At 33.5% G+C, this 18,545-nt stretch overlaps 2 protein-coding genes across 2 annotated transcripts; both read right to left on the reverse strand.

Moving 5' to 3' along the window:
• Positions 1–316: 316 nt before the first annotated feature.
• On the reverse strand, positions 317–2,926 carry LOC127867974 (uncharacterized). The gene is made up of 6 exons (XM_052409510.1): positions 2,805–2,926; positions 2,514–2,649; positions 2,199–2,360; positions 1,903–2,018; positions 1,392–1,438; positions 317–677 (listed from the first exon to the last, which is right to left on the reverse strand). Exons 1-5 carry the CDS (start codon positions 2,917–2,919, stop codon positions 1,395–1,397), a joined length of 573 nt encoding a protein of 190 aa, XP_052265470.1. The 5' UTR covers positions 2,920–2,926; the 3' UTR covers positions 317–677; positions 1,392–1,394.
• A 104-nt stretch (positions 2,927–3,030) lies between these two features.
• On the reverse strand, positions 3,031–14,169 carry LOC127846198 (gamma-aminobutyric acid type B receptor subunit 2-like). Its single transcript, XM_052377403.1, has 16 exons — positions 13,975–14,169; positions 10,917–11,054; positions 8,954–9,131; positions 8,312–8,442; positions 7,472–7,669; positions 6,895–7,125; positions 6,432–6,492; positions 6,134–6,223; positions 5,728–5,878; positions 5,244–5,376; positions 4,863–4,970; positions 4,492–4,614; positions 4,242–4,343; positions 3,745–3,969; positions 3,117–3,281; positions 3,031–3,078 (listed from the first exon to the last, which is right to left on the reverse strand). Exons 1-16 carry the CDS (start codon positions 14,167–14,169, stop codon positions 3,031–3,033), a joined length of 2,277 nt encoding a protein of 758 aa, XP_052233363.1.
• Between the last annotated feature and the right edge of the window lie 4,376 nt (positions 14,170–18,545).

The following is an 18,545-nucleotide window of genomic DNA, read 5'->3' on the forward strand; positions in this document are numbered from 1 at the left end:
ATTTTTCAGTACGATTTTTGTTTTAAGCGCTTGTCATTTTTAACGACTAAAAACGAATACACGTGACATGTTCGGTCAAAGATGTCACGAGTTTATCCCGTTCAACATAGCACAGTACTGTTGCACAAAAGTAAATGCACAAAACATGTTGCATTCCATTGTGTTAATGAAACGTTATCTGAATCAATAAGGATGAACCAGTGGTTGCGTATATTCCCTCTTGATCATGTAGCAATTGTTTATAAAAAGATTAAAGAGCTCCATCGAATACAAACCATGTTAAAAATTTTATCACTAACTAAATTAAATAGGCATATTAAGTTACAACAATAAGCACCCATGTAGATGTTTCTCATATTAAAAACATAAACATACACTTTTGAATTAATATAAATATGTTGATAATTGTATCTTTTAAATCTATATGTGTTCGATTATGTCGCATGAAATGTTCGCCTCTTTTGATGCGAATGGTGCGCCTCTATTTTCAGAGGACAAAAAAGAGATAGATGGGTCCACACTCATGGGTTCAATAGCGCTATGAGACCGTTGCACCACATCAACGTTGTTGTCAGGGAAAAGAAAGGAGATGTGCCGAATCTTTCGCCTGTTTCCTAATAGCCCAGCGGGTCTTGGATCACAATCATTACTGGTCAAGTTGTCGATGCTTTTCCTGACTGAACAAAAAATAGTAAATAATTAATTATATAATTCAAAAATATATTAAACGAAAATGTTACAATAATTTAAACGGTTGCACATAATAGGCTATTATTTTCTTGTAAAAAGAAGCTACTGTTTTTAAGATGACTCAGCTGAAAGTAAATCTTGGTCGACAATTGCATACGAAATCTGTGTTAGTTGTTTGAACAACAATTTTTGCACATACACAAAGCCATTCACATTGCTCATGTAATCATACCAAGACGACGGCGATCGACATTATGAACATGCTTATACAGTCAATTTAACATTCATTATGTATTGTTAGCAAATAATAAATAAAACTCAAATAAATGAGATTTAATTAGTAAGGATATTCTTGAACAATACGACATTTTGTTAGTTTATGGTTTAAATCGATTCCTTGGAAACCTCAGCCAAAAATGTTATTTTTAATTTCTGAAAGATTGATGTCCAATAAAAAAAATAAATAATAACATGTATTTACTATATTTCATTTTATGACAGCTATAGCGTAAATAAAAAAAGTTATATAATAAATAACAATATATACTTTTATATAGTCGAGTTCTTATTATAATAATCTTGAAAACAAAATTAAACAAATAAAGCAGCAAAATCGCTAAGAATACACTATAAATCAAAACACATTTAAATTACTGTGGTTAAAACATACTTAATAACTCATGCACAACAAACATGGTTACATTTTATGACAGCAACGCTGTCTTCCGACCACGTTCTGTGCCATTCTCTGAAAAGAAGTGATGTCCTCATTCCTCGGATTAAATGGCAGCTTTCACATTTTCTGTTACGTATGCTTATTTATTAAACGGTCAAGCATACATGCAGCAAGCAATTTGTTAGTAGTTTGTGTTAGTAAGGCATCCGATTCAAATGCGTACATTACATCATGCATTGGTGTTAGTATACAAAATAAAGCATATGTTAATTGTAACATTCTTTTGCATTTATCAGAGACCAATTGTTATATCGTAAAAGTGAGCGCTAGTAATAATATTCAAAATATATTAGATAACACAGTAGCATGTTACACAATTGTTTCAAGACAAACAATAAACCATGCGTATCAAAATTTAAAACTTGAAAATGTAAATATATGACAAACCATTTATTTCCATTCATAAATTCCATTATTTATGGACTCGAGATCAAAAAATCACTATGTCATTCCGCCGCAAACCTACGATCACTTACCAGAACCGATCGTTATGTTACCAGTAATTGGTAAGCGAGCCTCGTTATCCGTCGTCTTATATGTCTTATTGGAAAAGTCGTGCACTAATGGAACGACTTCCGTTATGGACTTGGCTCTGAAAGACACATTAGGACAACAATCAATATTTTACTTTTTCGGCAAAATAATTTGTACCAATTCGTTTCTATCCTCTTTATTGTGGTATATATTTATATATGTTTAAATATGAGTTTATAAATATCATAGTGACTATTTATGTGAATGTTGAAAAACATTTGAATTTTTATATTATTACCGTCCATTTTCTAAACGAATAGTTTTGAGTTTGATAGAATTTCGATTGTCTGATGGTCCACAATATACCCCTCCAAAAACGTCATCATCTTCGTCTTCGACGTCTTCTTCTATTTCACTTTTACACGTCTTGACTGAGTTGCATTTCGTCAATCCTTGTTTTCTAAACGAAATCTTTTTTGTTCAAGCAGAATACTTAGCATATCAAAATGCGACGTTTTCGGATATATATTTTTAACACGTTTTTATATACTCATATGTGTATGTATCATGTAAAGAGTAATATACTGAAGTTGAATGCTATGTTTTAACAAACCCGTTATCTTCCGTCGAGTCCATGGAAGTAAAACTTCTCTTTCGTCGGACATACACATTCGGATGTCTCTGATATGACCAGACCTCAGACCCGAAACTTGTATCAGAGCACACAGACCCGTTGTCGATTTCGGACCCTAAAACAAGTCGTGTACTGAATACTTAACTCTGCTTCAAGTGTTTGTTATTTCAATCGCGTGATAAACAACTGAACAATAGGCGTGACATGAAGACATTACTCCATTCAAATAATGACAACTGTAAGGCATTAAATGTGTATGTTTAGTACTACCTGAGGATATTTTACTGGGCGAAGGCTTCGCCAGTCGCAGTTCGACAACCTTTTTATGAATAGGACTTTTGCCGAGGTACTGCAATTCGTTTGGATCTTTCCCTAATTGCTCCATAAGACTTTGCAGCGCACGCATTTTCTATAAAATACGAATAATCTCTCGTATGTATATGGTTCATAGAACGCTAGACATAAACAAAAAATAACAGGCATAACAAAAGGTACTTCAACCAATTGACTGACGATAGTAATGATTTTGACGCTTATGATGGTACTGACGAAAATGAACAAATAGTGGTATATGTCACTAACATCAGCAATAATTGCTCTGAATTTGATGTTCTCTTCCTGCAGCTCCTCGTTGCGCCGATGCAGATCTATAGTCGCATCATCACTGCTCGTTTGTTTCTTTGGCTTCTGAAGCTTGGCACGAATTCGCCTTTCCTCCCCGGTTGGGTCGCGTTGCAGTTCAACAATCTGAATTAAAAGTTTGACAAAGTAACAGATATATAACAAACATAACAATGTAGTAGAAAAGACAATAAAGGCTAAGTTTAAGGTCGCCGTGGTGTAATGGATATGGTGTCCGCCTAGCGACCGGGAGGTCACGGGTTCGATCCCCACCGTGGGAGCGTTCTTTAGATCTCCCCCAAAGACACCAAGTACTGGTTCTAGGCCCAGGAAACGGACTCGAGAGCGTTTATATAAGCCTTAGGCTTTCGATGCAATCGAGCTAAAATAAATAGGTTTAAACTAAGGCTAAGTAATACAGTTTCGTTGATTTAAAAAATTATTTCAAACATTGAAGCATTCTTGGAGAAACGCAAATATGCTTGCTACCCAAGGAACTGTTGAATGTTTTCTTGGAAAATAAAGCCAATAATGAATTGTCTATTTATGAAACAAAGACAAATAGTACAACAATAAAAACATGGCCAACCTTTGGGACAAAGACAAGACACAATGTGACGGTTGTACTGAAGATAATGAAGAGACCGATGATAACGAGAGAGGATGTTGGCTGGTCATTGATGAGAAAGGACACGGCGGCACCGCAAACGCATGTGATTACCACATTATAGACGCTCATGCCGATGTACTTGGAGTCGTTCAGTGCCGGAATGGTCACCTGACGCGTCTCCCAAGCGAGGAAACAACCGAACACCTACATAAAAAGCTGATTTGAAATAACGTATTATTTTGATACGTCTTTCGTGTTTTAGACGAAACTATCAGGACCTACTGACAAATATGAAAATATTGTATACATTAAACGAAATGGCATGTCTACCGTATACAACATTATATTTTAAAACATCATTATTTTAACTACACCTTATCATAAAGTAACCATGGCATTACTCCATAACATCATAATATATTGATTTTTTTTCTAATTTACGTGTTTTATACAAAACTTATCCAACCCTAACATACCAAAAGCAATCCCTTGTACGCATATATGAGCACAAGCCATATGGTCATTCGTTCACTGCTACAATATTCAACGATTGGTATGATATCCAAATCGCCTTCAACCTATTTACACACAAATAAAGACGTTATATATTGCACACACCTAACAAAATAAAACAACATCATGGAAACGTTTGTTTAGTTCGAAACATGAGTTAATGCATGTAACGTTATTAAGCTGTAATGTAATTCACTTCAATAAATCGCATACCAGGACGGCTAGATGTTTGACGGATGTACGAAGAGGATCTATGATTTGCCAAGACACAAGGATTGCAGCGTCAAGAAACAATAATATGGTCACAACCATAATCAATTTGTAATCTTTGATAACCTAGAAAAAATAGAATTGGAAACATTCTCGTTGTGATTATGTATTTACCCATGATTATCGATTATTGTTAATATATTTACAATTTGTTTTAAAACGACTATAAATCCAAAAATCATTAACGATAACATTGTTCGAAAGATGTATAACCCGTGATACAATATATAATATCATTTGCATACGTTATGATTGAATGAGACTACTAGTTGCTAATTTTTTTAGAAACTTTCGGTTGAATGACATGTCATTACCTTTTTATGAAGTTTAATATTTGTAAATATGGAATGAACTCGCCATGTCTTGGAGAACATTGCTCCGAAAGCTAAAGTGAAACCAATGGAAAGCACCCAGGCACGAGACTGTAATACAACCACTGTTATAAAACGTTATCGTCGGAAGTAAAACATATATACACATCTAAAATCAGATGTATTCTGCTAGTATCTGTACAAATGGCGGAAAAAATATATTCATATTACTGACCGATTGTAGATAGGTTATGTTTCACTTTAAACAGTAATAAGGTTCTTATGAATACGAGTATTTATTGTAAATGTTATCCTAACAGACGAACCATTTAATTGTTATAATTAAAAAGGCTGCCAGCCGTGACTAGGTGTGAAGCCACGTACTGTACACATGTAGCCAAGATAATGAATGTCAATGACACCTCCGTCCGTTCCAAGTAAGAAGACGCTGAGGTAGGTCATGATACATCCCACAATGATAATGTTGTTAAGGTTTGGGGAAGACATCTTTATGTACCTGCAACGGTCTAAGTTATTAGGACAAAAACGATCTATCAATTTCATCAAGATGAAGACAACGATCAACAAGTTTAAATCATTACAAACATGTACATCACACGGTACTGATCGTACATATATACACAATTGTTAAGTCCCAAACGGAAAGACAAATAAGTCTGTTCAAATAACAAATATACACATTTCAACATACAGCTACATGTACCTCATTATTACAGTGGCTTTTGTATTATTCTAAACAGAAAATATATTAAATTCAATCGAAATAATTGACCTAAAATCTCATAACATATTAAATGATGTTGAATTTGTATTACAATTAATAGTCGGGTAATGGCAGTGTTCGTACCTGTGTTCGCGGAACCAGATATTAACGGCTAGGAAAAAGATGGACATGATGATGCCCAGTCCGGACAGGGTACACATGCCGTAGTATATTCCCTGTGGAATCCGTCGGAACTCCTCGCGTACATGCTTCCGATCGATAGGCGGACCTCTGCCTGAATGATTGTTTACAATTTAATTTATTATTCATAATAAACAATTAATAATCATGCTGGTTCAAATGTTTTCTTTAATTATATCAAACATTCGAACAAAAGATCGCAAGATAATCACCGACAATTTAAAGTTTTAATAATTATCGAACCAATTGGTGAACATTCGTTATCATCTTCATTTAATTTCATAAGAATTATTTTATCTTGACGTCAAAGAAGCATTTAGTTAATCTATTTATCACTTATGTAACTTACCTTGGAAAATAAGAGGTCTACAATCTTGGCATTTATAAGTCAAAACATCAGTTATACGATGGTATTCGTATATCTTTACCATATAATCTCCTGCAAATACATAATGTTATATACAACAAAGCGATCAAAATGATTAAAATTAATTTCTTTAATTAAATGAAAACACGACCTCGTCATATTACATGTACATACATTTAATAAAAGTAATTATGCGCCAAGGTCATGCGGCTGACTATCAGATAATATACACAGTAATCTGTTAATTGTGTCGAGGTTTTATGCAAAAACATTTAGTTACCTTGGTACTGTTCCACTAAAATAGATCCCACCCTGTCACCGCCGTTGAAGCGGATACGTCCCTGCAAAATATTGTTTCCTTGTTAGAAAAACTGCCTTTAAAGTTAAGCATGCATGCATATGCGAAATTCCAGGCATTATACGGTTACGCAAATTTATCATGCTCGTGACTGCAATTATCTGAATGTAAATAAAAAATAACGCAGAATTAAAATATATGCGTGGATTTCCAAAATACGTACAAACATAATTTTACAACATAAACATTATTAGAAATAAATTATACCTTCCATCCGCTAGTCAGCTAATTATAGCATACGATTATAGTTCCACTGTGTCGTAAATACCAAAATGCTATTTAAAATCATAATTGCATAGGTGCACTGTTATTAATAGTTTGCATTTAGCTATTTGACGACGCAAAAACAATGACACAAGTAAACACGTGTTAGTTACATGGTTACCGTAACACCTCTAAAATCCGTGCTATTTAGAGCAATTGCAAGGTGGTCGCCTCGGAAGAGATTATTGGTAAGTGTAGGCGGCAATCCATTCCCTACTGCCTTCCTAATGACTGCATCTACAGCCTTGGCAATGACCCAGACTCCGTCAAATGCGTACCCGTGGTACTTGCTGTATGGACTGCCGTGTTGCAGCAGGTACTTCTGATATTCTTTAAAGTATTCTGATGAAGTCTGCAATAGTTTGATTAATTGTAAAATAATGCATCTTTTACTGAACCCATCTATTAGAAGCATACCTGCTTTAACACATTCAATGATGAAGATTCTGATAAAGAGGATGAAACTTGGAACAGTCTGCGTATTATTTCAGATTAAAACGCAGTAAGTATGAATAAAAAAATAAGTCATTTGGTGTATTCAAGAAAGGTTTAGAACATTCTTTGTTCAATTCTCGCGTATAAATATGGAAAACAAAACAGCCTCAGTTAAAGAATATTTATGTATCGTTACCACTTTTGTGAGAAGTCCATAGGCTATTAGCAAATATTAATGTGTAACATAATTGCATGGTACATACTAGACCCGACTCTGTCTTTCTAGTGCTAGTACTAAGTGGAAGGACATCCGTGGAGATGTAACCCTGAATTGAGTCGTTCAGTTGTGCTGCAGAACAGGTTAAGTTGAATTGCGCATCCTCAGCCATCCACCAGTCTTGTGGGTAGCCCCCGACAATAATCCACTGGTATTTGGCACCATACATTTGATTTGAGTAGGCCTGAAATTTAAAATTATTCATAAAGGTGTGGTGTAATGGTTCCAAATCAAATGATATACAACCGTTTGAAAACCAAATTACATAATTGTGAAATATTATGAATATTATGAAGGATAACACCATCGACAACCTAATCCAGATTCAAAGATCACAAATTTCGTGTTTTATAATAAAATCGTTGACTGGAATCACCCCACACAGTTGGATTTAACGCACACACATTAACAAAATCTGAATACGAATATATATTATTTAATTTGCATAGGTGGTTTTTCACGGCGGACCAAATGCCTTCGAACTGTTTATGACCTATACAATCGCTTCTTTCATCTTGGCATTAACCAGTCTCAATTGGTAGCACGTCGTAAAATATCAGCGATTGACGTAGCCTCAAACAGAATCAAACAGGTTTTATTATTTCAATTGACGTTCATGCCTTTGTATTTCAGAAGCATCAATAATAATTAATCCGTCAAAAAATATCAATGTTTTCTGCTGTTAGACTCGCGTGATATCGGAAATGAAATAACAAATTTGAATGTATAAATTAAGCTGGGTTATATTTTCGTTTCACTCTGTGTATGTTTCGTTTACGGTCAGGATGCATATAGTTTTATCATTTTTAGCATAAAATAAACCTACCTGACAAAAGACGCGTCTAGCCATCTTTTCATCAAAGTTTCCAATAATAATCCGCACATCATTTCTCTGAAAGCAAATTTTACTAGCAACAATTACTAGCAATAAAAACATGGCAACAGAGAACACGTCATCTCATTTACAATAAATGGGAATTTAAGTATAACAAAGTGTGTTTTGTCACCGTTTGTGTTTGTTACAACCTTGAGTTCCTGAATGGCTTGTTCCGGGTCATCGACGAAAGCGACCGATTTCACCACGTTAATACCTTCCTTTTCCAACGCGGAAACTAAGTGGTTATGGGCCTTCCAATAGAAAATACATCAGCGTATTTGTATACGAATGATAAGAGTTACACTTTCTATATGTATGTTATTACATGATTAGGCAAATATAACCAACTACTACGATAATATTTTTATTTTTCCTTAAACAAATATAAACAAAACATGAACTAATTTAACTCTGTATTTATAGCTCTTAAAACTCGGTTTGGCTTCTGTCTAACAGTCGAATTATCACCATTGCTGCTTTTTTACTACTGCATATATTAGTGTAACAGGACGCGGGCTTCAATATATTTATCTTGACACAGTCGAATTTAAAAAAGGCCGAAATAAGATATGGTGATGGAGCTTACATGACCATATCTGGCAGTTCCTTTGGAAACGCTTTGAAATATGGTCCCCACAGTTGTCCAATTAAATGTTTTCAGCAAAGCCAGGCGGGCAGGGTTAAAATCGTTGTCGCTGGGGACAGTTCTGTAGAAATTGTGATACTTCTTTCTGTCAGAGAGGGCCGGGTCCATGTCAGCGTATGACAACTGCATTGAAATGCAAGTGTCAAAAATATATGTTTTCGATTTTATAAGACATCTGCTCTAAAATTTTAGTTCGCAGTGGTAATGGGGTTATGGTGTCCGCCTAGCAATCGGGAGGTCACGGGTTCGATATCCTCTGTGGGAGCGTTCTTCAGATTTCCCCCATATACACCAACTACAGGTTCTATTCATAGCAAACTGACTCAAGAGCGTTTCAAATAAGTCTTAGGCTTTCTATGCAATCGAGCCAAAATAAATAGGTTAAAATACATAGGTTTAAACTCAATTTTCTAAAATTATAAAATCGCATATATTACAATATACACTATACAGATAATGAGGGACTATCTTATCCGTTAGTTTGTTTGTATGTGTTATAATTGACAGATTGACTATACAATACATACGACACGAAATTTAACATAAAATCGTGAATACAGCTGTGATCACCGCTTTGGAACAATTATTGTTCAGAAATGGACTTTCAGACACGTTGAAAGGAATACAAACACTTAGCCTATAATAAATCACAAAACATACAAGTTTGAGAAACAATAAAATTTAACGCATCGTTATTCAAATTTATAAAAAAAAGTGTAATTATTGTATTTCATAACTATTTGATCACTTAATGATAAAGACACGTTAGAGCCACATAATAACAACTGTTCTGTGGGCTGTTTGAGTAAGGAATTAGCAGTTACATTTGTTAGAATATATGTAAACGATTTTATTATCAGAATCGGAAAATGATGCAATAAGTAAAATACGTATTTTTTACCCAGGGATGATCATTTTGAAATTGTTTTTAAGCACCTGTGTTTGTTTTGTTTTATTTATCGTTCTTGTGTGTTAAATTTTTCACGATGTTGTATTTATCACTATTACGCGCGGCTGTGGATACATTTCAAATTAAGATAACAGGTCCAAACCTTAGCCGCTCCTATAGTGGAATCGATTTCTAACATAGAGCAAATTTTGTCACCAAACGAAATGTCAAAATGCCAAGATTTATTTGAATCATTTGCTCTGCGATAACATCGAGACTTAGAATAAAGTTGCTTCCGCTAAAAGTTTATTAATTGGATTAATGTTGGTAGAATTATTTAAATTCCGATATCTGTAAGATCTTTAATTGGGTCTTGTTTGAAGTGTCGTCACCAATATTGACAAATATCGGTATTCGTATTGAATACAATAATTGTAATTAAGTCAACAACATACTAATTTGATATGCATTACGACTAGCAACGTATATTTAATATACATTTGTTAAGCGCTCTTGCGTGTACATTTAATATTAATTCTTATAATTATATTACATGCAATTAAACAATAGTGTTGGGACATGTTTTATTATGTCCCTGGAACATAACTTATAAAAGAAGAAGAACAAAATAAGTTTGGTATGTTATGTTGAGAGTATGTCAGCCAAAAATTAACCGATGAAAATGATAGACGTATTATGGCTATAACATACATTTGATTAGTTCAAATACAAATTGTCCTTATTTTGTTTACCTTTCTACCAGTGTTTAACATATTGACATTTATTTCATTGCCAGTTTGCATTTAACGTATTTCGATTTTGTAACAATTTTATTTAATTAATTGGATTTACCTTTTTATAATAATGATCTGTTTATTTTCGGTTGTTTGTTACAATCACGATAATATTCCATTAAAAGTCGGAGGCACTGGCAACCTTTTGTTCTTACGTCATACGTGTGCACTATTCGCGGTTTATGGGGTAAAATACAGAGTTTGATTCTGACAATGATGTTATACCAGAGAAACGTTCCACTCTTTGGATATTTCTGCTATTGGCCCCGATACAGTTGAGCACGCATCACCAAACAATAAAACCATCGTGGTGTTGCTGTCCACCATGTCGAAAAAGAACTTAGTAGCCACGGCCATATCACACTGAAAATACATATAAATACAAAATATTAATACTGATTACACATGATGAAAATCACAATTTTGTTGTTTCGTCGTCGTTTATTAAAAGCTTTTATCACAAAAAGCAAATAAAATGAACAACTAAATAAGTATGACATATGGTGTCGTTAATTCATACTATTAATCGTAGGGTTTACTATTTAAGCGTGTTTCACATATCAGGTATAGTGAAAAATATTTGTACATGGCTTCTAAATAAACTTCCAACATCGATTAGTTCCAAGTAATTGGTGCGTCATATATTAGATCATTAAATGGTCGTTCTTTATTTGCGCAAATAAACACACAGTTAGGCTGCACAAACAAGCCAGAATCATTATCTTGACATGCGGTCCTGGTTTATTGCATGGCACACATTTTCAAATACTTAGACTTAGACCAAATGCGTTAGACATTACACACAAGTGCAAAGCAGACATAAAAAATGAATGAAACTGCGTTCACCGCCTAGTAACGGTCATCCAATCCCTTATAAATAATTTGACTGTGGTAACCGTCTTTGTACAGACAATTCAAACCACTTTGGGGCTTCAACTAGTTTATGGAGAAACACATAAATATTACGGCCAAATTATTCACAAACGATTTGAGTGTTAGAAGCAATTACTTGTATGGCGTCAGATTTCAAATAAAAAAGTATAAAAGATATTAAATATTATTTTGAGTACAATTAACATCTGTAATGGCTGGATACAAACCTTGTCATCAAAATTGTAACTTTCGGAGGCGAAAACAGAAACGAAACTAAAATAAGCACATGCTACGAATCTTATTGGATAAATAAGCTTACAAAACATAACATTATAAGATTCAGATGGAAAGATTTGTTTGAAGCTTGTACATTTCTTGTTGTGCACTGTACAACCATATGATGGACGTTTTCTTTAGACTAAATAATACACCTTTACAATTAAGCCATATACAAGTTAAGATCGATACACAATCAACCACTTTTGTTTCCTTACGAATGTGTTAAGATATTTCCAGGTTTTGTTAGTAACTTTATAGCTCATGACGCAATGCACTACCTAACGGTGTTTAACAACTGAACATAAGAAGCCTTTCGTAGACTTCCTAAAAAGTTCAATCAATTGCTTGCGAACTTGTGAAATGCAATAAGCGAGCATTTTCATAATCACAGCTACAAATTAGATTTTCTATTAGGGACCACTGAAGCACGTAAATGCGGATATTAATTTACTGGTCCAGGCAATATCCGCTTTACAGCTTTAAAATCGATTCCACGAAATTAATTCCACAAGCAGCAAATTTTGATACATAGAAGCAACGATTATGTCTTTACCAGCTACTACTAATTCAATGTTCCAAGCTCTTATTTTTCTTGAGATCATTAATTATTACGACATAAGCTTTGGGCGTAAGTAATAAAGTAAATATGTGCAACAATTTCTAGTATAATTACTATAATTAAAATGTCGTTACTTCTAAATGTTTGTAAATGTTTGTTTATTTCAAGTTATTCAGCACAACAGTTGTTGGTAACTCTGATAAAGCAGTTGTTTACTCTAATTTGAATGATATTAAAATAAAACCTACTTCCATTTTTAATGTAATGTCATGCAAACTAAAGTGAGCTAAAATCCTGTGTCAGTACGCGAATAATTAAGTGAAACAAGTTCAAACCACATTCAAATGTGTTTGCATCTAAGGAAAGTGAAATTCGGAATAAGGTCTTTTTCGATTAAACAATTCCATATTTACTAAGCTTAAAGAAAACTATTTAAAAATATGCCTAAATTAGGAACAAATTTAATATCAATGTGTAATAATTTTTATTGATTCATTTATGTTATGTTCATTATGACGCATAACGATATTTTAAAATATATATGGACACTTGCTAAGATGGTATGCTCTCTTAAATCCGACTTTTAAAGTTATTTATTATGCAATGCTTTCATTTATTAGCTGAGTTTTGACACACGTTTATACATTAATGCTATTAAAATAAAATCTTGATAAAAGGTAATGCGCTTCCAAAACACTTCATTGAATAAATGTTGTATATTGTTAATACGTTTGCTAAATAGATTTATACAGATTAAAAATGATGGGATTTTTTCTTCACACATATACACAGGTATGTTTAACATTTGTAATCAGCGATACTTTCAAAACATATGTAGCCATAATTTCTGAATCGCTCTATATTAAAAACAGATTTGCGTATTTGTCGTAAGGAGTAGAAAATTTACACGTTTTAAAGCAGCATATTTGAAAGTTTTACCAATTTTAACAGCCAAGGCATCGTTACAACATTTAAATGGATACATGAAGACGGAGTTCACATTGGAAAGTACCGAAGTTCATGTTCACAGTCTAAGTTGACGCAAAATGTATGTCATTGCATCATACTATTTTTATTTTTTTAAATATGCTTTCAGCATTTGGTAATACACAAACGCGATATTTGCTTGCAAACACAAATACACTTTAAACGTCACTTTTGACAAGATAATTACCGAAATACACGATAATTTGTAAATTATACACACATGGGCGCTTGAACTATGATTTAAATAGAATAATATTGTTATTTCCACTAAATAAAGTAATCCTTTGACGGCCTCACTGATTTGCATGTTTGTTAAAAAAGAAATCCCACCTGCTCCACAGTTTTGTATATTTCTATAAAAACATAAATGTATGAATTTTACTACAATCTTAAAACGTTGATGTAGGTTATGGGGAATATGAAACTCGTTTCCAATAACAATTTCCTTATTGTTAGTTTAAATAATAGAAAACAAAAACTAAAACAGTACAATAGCAAATGGCTCATTATGTACATGTAATTAATGCAGAATCGGCGGTCTTGAAATTTGGAGCAGTGTGATATGAACATATACAAACAATGTACCTTGGTATCACTATCAATGATATCTAATGTGTGATGCGGAAGGACGGAGTGCTCTTTGTTGATCATATGAAGAGCAAGTTCCACTGCGGGCTTCACCCCACGGCCAATAAGCCCCTCGGGAACAGACTCCGAAATTGGAAACAATCCAGCGATAACAACACGCCCTTTGTTACTTTCTGGCTTTGAACACATCATTCCGAAGCAACATACAATGATCATTACCAATGAAGTGCGAATGCTTTTATATCCGGATCCCATCACATTCACTTTACTGTTAAACATTATTGTTGATGTCCTTTTTGTTTCTGTTTGTAGTATTACTTTTTAATCTTAAATTTCTTATGTGTAAAATAATGACGAAAAGAAATAAATTGAAGTTTTGTTTAATGAAATTACAGCCGTCATATTTTATCATTAAAATGCCAAAAAAGATTTAATTGAAGTATTCTCACTGACAATTAATTTGCAAAATGACTTTTGAGAAAATGCAAAATCTTATTAACACCTCTTGGAGACATATGAGCAGAAAAGAACAAGCCCACATAAATCCTAACATGTATTTTAAATGAAATTGGATACCCGTTTTCAATTTTTCACGGTGTATGGTCACATTGTCTTTTGTTTGACGTTTCCAAGATATATGTAAAGAATATTAATCCAACAGGTTTTGTAATTTTTATCCACATATCATTCTCGTTGAATTCCTTAAATCTTTTGATGCCTAATACTCATATCCCAGGTTAAATACATCATGTATCCTATCATCTACAATGACAGAAGCGGGCTGTTGTGTGACAAAACCAATGGAAACCGTTTCTAGTTCTCTCTCATATCTGAAACCCGCTTGTTAGTTATATATTGGAATAATTCCATCCACGATTTGCCCTTAAATATCTCAGCAGGATTGACACGCACCGCTCTATCGCTGAAGCCTCCTTCACAAAGACTGCATTTCGTTATTGAAAGACACGCAGCGGAGCTACTGATTTGTCACATCCCATGAAAGCTCTGAGAAGCGTGTGCTGTCCTTATAATGGGAATTTAAATGGGGAACAATTTGCTGATGTATGAGGTATTTATATTACTCAGAGAGACGCTTCTAACAGATGATGGCAACAGGCACTAAGCAAAAAATACAATAACACATATAAAACACTTTTTGTTGTGTCAGCAGAATATGTCATGAAATCAACATGTTATGTGTTCATGTCTCAAACCACCTAATACTCATATCCCAGGTTAAACACATGTTGAAATCAACATGTTATGTGTTCATGTCTCAAACCACAAATAGTGGACGTTTTGTATTCACCGTTCTTCTTGTTTATGGAAATATTAGTATATAAATTTATAAATATCTGAAAACGCGCATAAATAAGAATGATAGTAATTGTTTAAGATATATGTTTCTACGTGGTTCACATGGTAACCTGTAATCGACACACACAATAATGAATGCTTTTGAAAGATTGAATACATTTACAATTATTGTTTTCTACAATGTGATCCAAATTACGTGAAAGTTTGATGTATTATTGCCGTCATTTAAATAGTGAGAAGGTAAATACATAATCTTTCTCATCAAACCATCAATTCAGGAATTTTCTGTGTTCATATAACATCTCTGAAATTGAGAAGTCACATGTGTCTATAACCTCGACGTATTTATTCAGCGCCTTATAACACTCATATTACTTTTGTGACGGGCAAACCCGGCGCTGTGATTGATGAAACGATCTAGACCACTGACATGCGTTTTGATGATCCCATAATTTACTTTTCCTGATCTAGTGTAATCTGATTTTAACATAAGCGATTTGTTTCTGTGTCCGATGGCATACAACCATAGATTAACAAGACGAACATATTTGTTTAAATGGAAGCACTAGGCGTCTGCGGGTCATACAGGGGCATTTTTATGAGATACCTTGATAAAATCAATTCACAGCTTATGCTAATATGCTTTTTGTTATAGATTTGTTTTATTGTCAGTCAGCCATTTTCCGCCACGATCTTTTTTACTAAAAAATAAAATAAAAATAAATATGCAATATGTTTAACAATAAATATCTTTAAAATATTGCTGAAAAGCAATGTCTAATAAATAATCTTATACACATGTATGTCTTTTTGTATTTAACTATTGCTCATTACAAATGAATTTAAATTTTAAAAAGACGGTTTATCATATAATTAATCTATATCGTTTCTATTTGAGCTCACATAAAATATAAATATTGAAACTGACAGATTTTCAACTATCGAATGAATATAACTTGTCAATAAGGTTCAACAGATAATGTTGCACCTGAATACCACTCTTAATTATGTTGTAATACTTGTACCGATATACGAAAATATTTGCAATACTTAATATAATTCCATAAATATGTTAATGAAATTAATTAAATCTAAGTTTAAAAAAAAACACAACATAACACTATTATTAAAACGTGGTGTAATGTACCAATCTTTCACGTACTTGAATACTTTCGCCTTCATGTGAGAGTTCATTTGAAATTGAGTATGTACCGTGTGTATTGTAGTATAGTAAATATCATATAAGCGCTAAACTGTCACTGTCATAATGTTGAGATAATTTATTAATTTACATGGGCAAGACTTTCAGACGTTTTTTTGTAAATTAATGCAACGAAACGTATTGGGTACCACGTGGTTATGTTCAATCAAATGAGGTCCACATTTGACAACGTTTTTATATATATATAGGCATCGAAAAGAATTTATATATCCACTATGCTGTCAGAAAAACTTTGAACATATGTTCTTTAAAAAAAAGTACATCTGGCATCAATAAAACGACCCCACGGTATTTACTCCGTCGTCAATAAAATATTAACCATAAGAGCACATTTCAACGACACATTTGTTTCTTTAATGTTTGAATAACTTTATAGCCAATTACATAAATGTTATTTAAAAATCATCTAAGTAGGTCTGGAAAAGAAACATTATTAGTTCTTATAACGATCAGAACGACAACAGCGAACATTATCGGCTTTCAAGTTGAAACAGTCCTGCATTTTACGATTTAAATAATGCGCCATTTTAAAAATTGTATTTCCGTTCAGAAATGAATCATTCATAGATCCATCATATTTTTTTTACATAACCCCAACGTATTATCAGGAAATAAATTATTAATTTAGGTAGACAAATTTACATTATACATGCATTTAATGTATATGATATCTCTAAATAATTTCTAAGCTACTTGCGAAGTACAAAATGAATTCATTATGAGCTTTAATGTTTAAGCAATAGTGTAACATTTTTATGTCCCCCAGTCTATACTTGGTGACATATTGTTTTCGCCTTGTCTGTTTGTTGGTTTGTTTGCGTCAAACTTTAACCTTGGCCATAACTGTTGCAAAATTGAAGATAACAATATGATATTTGGCGTGCATGTGCATCTCATGGAGCCGCACCTTTGTGAATATTGATAGGTCAAGGTCATCCTTCAAGGTCAAACGTCAAATATATGGAGGGACATTTTCACAAACACATCTTGTTAAATGATATACTCAATAACATATAATGACTAGCATTGTGATAACTTAAAACGTAGCAAGGTGTGAACCATGGAGAAGATTTTCATCAGTATATTTATTACTGAATACAGGTTCTCACAATTGTTTTCAATGTTTGTCCAGTATTTGATCAAACGCCGATTACAAACACCGAATTGCCATAGCAACCTTCGGTATCTGTAGAGAAATATTAGTTTTAGGAATGTTGGTCATCATTCCAGGATTGAGTTATGTAGATGCAAGATGTTACTTTACATGCCTTAAAAACATATTTTTTGATGGCCATTTGTCTTGTCGCCACTTTAAAGCGCATGCTACTAATACAGATGCGACTGTCGGCTCAGCTTATAACATGAGGGAGTTTGTTTGGCATTAGCAATATATCAAATTGCGTTTAATCAAGTGTCGAGGAAGGGTAATGGTGTGTAATAATTTATAGCTGATATTGGGAAATTGGAAATGTTTAAGCAGGACGTAATAAAGCGACGCGATAGACGCGATTTCATATATTTGGAGTTTGACCAATAAGAAATGTTAGTAGTTTGAAAGTATATTTTGTTTCCATTTGTATAAAAAAGACCGTGAATCAATTAAACACATACAATATACAGTCGAAACTGACCTAACGGCCACCTGAATTTACCGGTCACCTGCAGACAACTGTCAGTCTGGAATCCCCCCGACGAAAAACACTCTATATTACACTTGAATTTAACGGCCACCTGACCATAACAGCCAACGGCCACTATATTCCACTCCGAAATTCATGTTTGACCTGAAATCAACGGTCACGCGTCAGTCGTCTCGAGTCGCGAAAATTAAAAACACAGCACATTTTTTGTCCGTCTATTTTGCGTTTAAAGCGTCTGAAAGCGGTAATTGTCTATGATATTATAAAAGCGGCCCGCTGCGAGTAAACAAATTATAAGGTGTTGAGAAGGTTTCTTTTCCGGGGATAATTGTGGGGGTATCTTCAAAAGAAAATTTATCAGAGTTTATGACTTGTTGAAAGTAATTATC

The sequence above is a fragment of the Dreissena polymorpha genome, chromosome 1 (genome assembly GCF_020536995.1).
Source record: "Dreissena polymorpha isolate Duluth1 chromosome 1, UMN_Dpol_1.0, whole genome shotgun sequence".
NCBI classification, from domain to species: Eukaryota; Metazoa; Mollusca; class Bivalvia; order Myida; family Dreissenidae; genus Dreissena; species Dreissena polymorpha.

What these genes read in the sequence shown, in the direction of transcription:
- LOC127846198 (XM_052377403.1), bottom strand. Translation starts at nt 14,169, where the DNA reads ATGATGTGTTCAAAGCCAGAAAGTAACAAAGGGCGTGTTGTTATCGCT. An exon ending in AAGAGTGGAACGTTTCTCTG is followed by an intron (nt 9,132 to 10,916) that starts GTATAACATCAT and finishes ATTTCAATGCAG; the next exon opens with TTGTCATACGCTGACATGGA. An exon ending in TAGACCTCTTATTTTCCAAG is followed by an intron (nt 5,879 to 6,133) that starts GTAAGTTACATA and finishes ACAATCATTCAG; the next exon opens with GCAGAGGTCCGCCTATCGAT.
- LOC127867974 (XM_052409510.1), bottom strand. Translation starts at nt 2,919, where the DNA reads ATGGAGCAATTAGGGAAAGATCCAAACGAATTGCAGTACCTCGGCAAA. An exon ending in GACTCGACGGAAGATAACGG is followed by an intron (nt 2,361 to 2,513) that starts GTTTGTTAAAAC and finishes GATTTCGTTTAG; the next exon opens with AAAACAAGGATTGACGAAAT. An exon ending in ATTCGTTTAGAAAATGGACG is followed by an intron (nt 2,019 to 2,198) that starts GTAATAATATAA and finishes TGTGTCTTTCAG; the next exon opens with AGCCAAGTCCATAACGGAAG.